The sequence below is a fragment of the Apium graveolens genome, chromosome 5 (assembly GCF_009905375.1).
Source record: "Apium graveolens cultivar Ventura chromosome 5, ASM990537v1, whole genome shotgun sequence".
Taxonomy (NCBI): Eukaryota; Viridiplantae; Streptophyta; class Magnoliopsida; order Apiales; family Apiaceae; genus Apium; species Apium graveolens.
The window spans coordinates 82,952,357-82,958,203 of record NC_133651.1 but is presented as its reverse complement, the minus strand read 5'-3'; the positions used below and the strand labels follow the sequence as shown (position 1 = coordinate 82,958,203).

General features: G+C 35.7%; 1 protein-coding gene across 1 annotated transcript; it reads right to left on the bottom strand.

The window, feature by feature from the left end:
• Window positions 1-1,650: 1,650 nt before the first annotated feature.
• Window positions 1,651-2,688, bottom strand: LOC141660226 (uncharacterized). Its single transcript, XM_074467192.1, has 2 exons — window positions 2,351-2,688; window positions 1,651-2,260 (listed from the first exon to the last, which is right to left on the bottom strand). Exons 1-2 carry the CDS (start codon window positions 2,686-2,688, stop codon window positions 1,651-1,653), a joined length of 948 nt encoding a protein of 315 aa, XP_074323293.1.
• Window positions 2,689-5,847: the final 3,159 nt, after the last annotated feature.

The following is a 5,847-nucleotide window of genomic DNA, read 5'->3' as shown; positions in this document are numbered from 1 at the left end:
ATTATCAGCCATTATTAATTAATCCCTCCACCATTAAATCATTCTCTTTTATGGCGTGACCCTGTAGGTTCAATATTAAGCCGGTAGTAGAAATAAATAATAATAAAACTATTTTATCATTATTTATATAAATTCTCTAATTTATTAAATATGATTAATTAATTAATCACATTTATTCTACATCGTGAGGGATACTTCTCAGCATATCGCGACTATCCGGATAATATGAATTCACTGCTTAGAATACCAAGAACCTATTCAGTATATAGTTACCGTACAATAAACTCCTTCTACCCTACAATGTCCCGATTAAATACAAGGGATGGATCTCGTGTCAAGCCTATCTAATTTAATCACTTGCTTACCATTTACTATGCTTAGTTCTATGCAAATTAGAAACTCCTTTCTAATTTCATTCACTCTGGCCAGAGATTCCTGAACTAGCATAAGTGGATCAGCCTTGAACATTCGCTTCCTTCACTGGAAGGGGTAGATCCTTTATTGATCATACACTATCTTCGTGTACAAATTCCTATACCCAGTAAAGCCCTAATAATTGTCCCTGGAGACTAAGAACTAAACCAAAGCATAGTTCAATGTACACAAGATGACTATGATGACCTCAAGTCTAAGGATACTTGTACAACTATCACTTTGTGAACAACTGCTGACACGTGAGTGAACTTCATCAGTTGTTCAGCTGGGCGAGTCATGTTCAGTGAACTTATTCTATAATAAGCACCTACATACCAGCTATAGTGTCACCACACAAATGTCTATGAGAACAGACATCCTTCATAATGAAGCAAGCATAGTATGTACCGATCTCTGCGGATTATTAATTACCAGTTAGTAATCCTACGACCAGGAACTATTTAAGTTTAGAGTTATCATCTTTTAGGTCTCACTATTATGATCTCATCATAATCCATAAAAGTTTTACTCTAAACTATGGTATATCTTATTTAAACACTTAAATAGATAGAGCCCGTAATAAAAACAAAACAAGTCTTTTATTAAAATCAATGAAATCAAAACAGATTACATAAAGAGTTATTCCTAAATCCTAATACATGATTGGACTTAGGACATATTCCTTTCACAGAGATCTCCGTGAATCAATTCCAATGCTCTGGTTGCATGATGCTCAGTCTGTTGTGGGAAGCCCTTCTTCATTTGTTTTTACATCAAACAAACTTCCTTGGGAGATATAATTTTCGGGAACCCATATGCCATTTTCGTATCAGACATCATCGTGAGAGCCTTAAAGTTTACGTGCCCCATCCTAGCATACCTTAACCAGTTTTTGTCCTCACACCTTGTCAATAAACAATTCTGTTCTCCAGATTGTAGGTTGATTGTGTACAACCTATTCCTTGATCATTTCACCCTCATCAACAATTCACCTTTGTTGTCACGAACCCAAAGGCTATCTCCACTTAGCCCGACTTTGTGTCCCTCCTCTGCAAGTTATCCCAAGCTTATTATATTACTTCGTAGTGCAGGGATGTAGTACACATCCTTTAGTACTATGCTTTCACCGTTGTTGCATTGAAGTGTGATTAATCCCTTCCCCTGTATTTGAACCATCGAGTTGTCTCCAAATTTTACTTTCCATGTCACATTCTCATCCAATGCATCGAATTTCCCTCATTGTCTCGACATATGAATACTAGCACCATTGTCGAGGTACCAAAGATTGGATACTTCTGATTTTCCATGCTTCTCTGAATTAAGTGTGGGTGTTATCCCCTCTTCATTGAAGAGCATCACCTTTTCCTCGTTACACTTCATCATTAGCAATGCAGGTTCTTCGTCTGGCACTTGTGCAATGAGTGCTTCCTCCTTCGTTTCTCTGTCTTTCCTAGTCTTCTTGTACTCGACAGAAAAATAGCCATAGGCACTGCAATTAAAGCATCTTACTTTGCTCTTGTCCTTAACCCACTTCATGTCTCTTCCTCGAGATCGTTGTCCTTCGTTTCCACCCGACCTTTTCAGCCACTCCTCACTGGTTAGTAGCAAGTTGCGATCCTCATTCTCTCTCTTATTCCACTCTTCTTCAGTAAGAAGTAGCTTTTGTCCACCACTTTCATTTTTTCCTCGCAAACGTTCTTCGTATGCCTTTAAAGAGCCAACAGTTTCCTCAACTGTCATGGTTTCAACATTCCCAAACTGTTCTATAGTTGAAGCGATCTGAAGGAATTTTCCAGGTACATCCCGTAATAATTTTTTGACAACGTAAGCATCAACAACACTCTCCCTAAGAGCACGAATATTGGTTACCAATCAATTTAGTTTTAGACAAAAATCATCAAGAGAGTCAGTGTCTTTCATGTTCATTGATTCGAACTCGGCTTTAAGAGTTTGAATCCTTGCCTGCTTTACACGCTCGGCTCGCTGGCACAACATTTTTACGGCTTCCCAAGCCTCCTTGGCGGTCTTCTTTTCCGCCAGTGTCAACAAGATGTCCTCAAGGACACTATGATAAATAACTGCCATTACTGTCTTATCTATCTTGTCTGCAACTGTTCCTTTTGACCCCTCTGGATCAATAGTCACCCAAACACCATGGGCTTGCATTTTCACTCTCATCTTCATAGCCCACACTGTGTAGTTCTCAAGGGTCAGCATGGGATAACTCAGACTTATCATACCATCCTTGTGTTTTCCTGAATCTGTCGACGACATCCTGTGCATAAACTTGGGCATACACGAGGTTACCAAAGCTCTGATGCCATATTGTTGGGAATAAGTGAATACAGTTCAATCAAACTTGTTAGAGTTTAATGAAATAACTGGGAAAATACACAATGTATGCTAAGTGTTAACTTTATTATATGACTTCTACGTATATATATATGAAAAACATAAACAGAAACAAATGACTTGGCTACAAACTAGGAGAACATGGCAACTAACTTCCTTTTACAACTCATTATTCAAACGTAACTGATAGACACCTAAAAAGACCGCGAATACATTGAATACGTCCAACACATGGACTCCAGAGTTGCAGATCGACCCAACCAACAAGGACAAACAAACAGCAAAGCCCACAAAATCATATTAAAGCCCAACAATCTCAAGCTACGAGTGCAATACAATAATCTTACAAAAGGTAAAGTTAAGTGAACCTAACATATGTCATACATACACAGACATATATAGGGAAACTCGGTGAAGAAAACACAATAAAAAAGTACGAAGAGGCTTACCTGATTGTATGCAAGAAAAGTGCCATTATATCCATGACAGAATGCATCGACTAGAGGCGCAACACATTCCTCATAAATTCGCGAAAACTGCTACCCAGAGCTACCGAAAACATAATTAAAATGCAGTTGTAATGTCCTCCGTTATATTTTCTCCTTCTACATTATCTTTTCTATGTAGAATTTGCAACATCCTCTGTTAATCTATGTGATTGAGACTTAAAATGAAACAAAGAAATTAGAATGCTTCTACTGTATAATCATAATCAATTAACAATCCAAAAAAATACGAATCACCTCAATCATTCACTCTATACACAGACAAGCAATTAAACTTGCGATTCGCCGGGAGGTACACTAATACAATCAGTACATCTGATAACTAATAGTATCGGCCTATTATTCATCGCAGCTCAAACATAATCTTTCATATTCGAACTCTACATCTCCACTATCAACAATCGCCACCTACACAAACACTAACATGCATATGAATATATATTGTTAACAGAGAAAAAGGAAGTGAGATCTGCAGGCCAACAAAATCTCCACTCGCGCGGTTGGCAAAGTAAATCATATATCTTTATAACACCTAGAAATTTATTAATATTTTCTTCTTTAGTTTTCAGTTGAGTGTGTAGTTACATAAGTGCACAACCCGACTATGTTCTATTTTCTTTCTGCAATTCTGATGTGTTTTTTTATTATTAACTCACAATATAGGTGTTACTTTATTTGCAGTCATTCGATTCAATTGGGTGAAGATAGATGCAGAAACATGGGCAGGGGCTACTAGGGCCTCAAGTAGATTGAAAAACATTACTACACACTAGTTTAAAAAAAAATCCACTGGTCATCACATTACAAGATGTTCTGTATTTAACTAGTTTGCCCATCCAGGGAAAACATGCGTTTCTTTCTAAATCCGTAGACCCTAAGGTCTTTTATCGTCAATTTGATCTTTTATACAAGAAAAGGATATCATTGCACGAGCTGATTGACATTAGTAGTGATGATATCTACATTGTTAGGCAGAGGAAAAGTGTATTGTTACTCATTCTGTAGCTTACTTTTATAATGCCAAGCAACAACAATAATGATTTCCAGCCAATTGGTAGAAAATGTTGGTGAAATTATGTATGATGGAATGAGAGGGTGGACAAAACAAATTTGAAATATCTGACAACCCAGGGTTATCAGCCATTCTAGCACAATTTAAGGTAAGAGTTACCAAAATAGCCAGGCAGGAACACTTGGCCCACGCCTGACACTTTCATAATGCATATCAGGTATGCGTTAGACAAGAAACGTTCATTGTGCTTGCGTTATCCTTAAATTTCAGTAGTACACGGCATAAGTTTAGATATGCAATTAGAGCCGACAATTCCGTACACGACACGAAAATAATGGGTTTGGTTTGATATTTTTGATACACGAACACGAAAGTATGAACATGAAAGTATACGGATGAATTTAGTGTCGGTTTTGAGTTTTGGGTAGACGACACTATACGAAAGTACATGAAAGACATAAATATTTAAATAAATTTATCAGAATTATATGAATACATATATCTTACAATAAGATTTTACATATAATATTTATATAAAATAGATATAAACTAGATTCAAATTTAAATTTCATAGGACTTGACTACACTTGAGTTTTTATAACTTATTGACTTAAGACTAAACTAGTAAAAACTTAATATTTAACTAAATATTTTATTTATCTTTATTTTTTATTATTAATTTTAAATTACACGAAACACAACACGAAACGTATATAAAATAAAGGTACATGAAACGAAACGAATTCTTAATGGTTCGGGTTTGGATTAGACATTAATGATACAAAACACGAAAATACACGACACGAAAGTACACAAAATGAACGAATTACCAACTCTACATAATTTGCTCAAGTAACACAGACATGTCATGCTTTAGCTGTCAACGCAATCACATCCTGTTTTGCCTCCCCAACAACACCTTGCTCTTATGTGTTAACTACCAAAACACAATCTTTTGTTGCGTTAATCGTCCAAATGCAACCATCGATTACGTTCGTTGTTTGTAATACAAACCAACCTGGAATTAGTCTGTTTCTTAGTTTTGTGCACTCATTCTTTCAGGGTTTTGACTCTCTAACCTGCAGTGCATTTGTGTGTATATATGTGTTTATCTACATATGATACGAATATAGCATGTTTGGCCAACCCCTTATACCGGGCTTATTTACTTCTAAGCCAGAGGTATGCTCGCTTGCTGTCTTGTTCTCTGTCGCGAGCTGGGATCGCTTGCCAGCTAGGTCAGAATGAAACTAGTGTATATCGACCCAATTTATAAGTCGAATTTATAACTTATAATCTGATAAATTAAGTGTTAGTAACGATCAATTATTTCTCAACTTATTTTGAATTTTTATTTTTTAATTTATTTTAGCTTTAAAATATATGTTTTTAAATGTTAATTTAATCTAGAATTTATGAATTCAGATAACTCTATTTAAAAAGTAATACCACCGTCTCCTTCATTTCTTTACAGTTTTTTTTCACATGCTTGACACGCATTTTAAGGTAACTATAAAGTATACTTTCTTAATTTATTATTAAAATTTTCTTTTTTTGTATAAA

Bases quoted from the DNA above. Each gene is read 5' to 3' on its own strand.
- LOC141660226 (XM_074467192.1), bottom strand. From the start codon at position 2,688: ATGTCGTCGACAGATTCAGGAAAACACAAGGATGGTATGATAAGTCTG. The intron at 2,261-2,350 runs GTTCGAATCAAT...TCGTGCTCTTAG, and splicing joins ATTCAAACTCTTAAAGCCGA to GGAGAGTGTTGTTGATGCTT.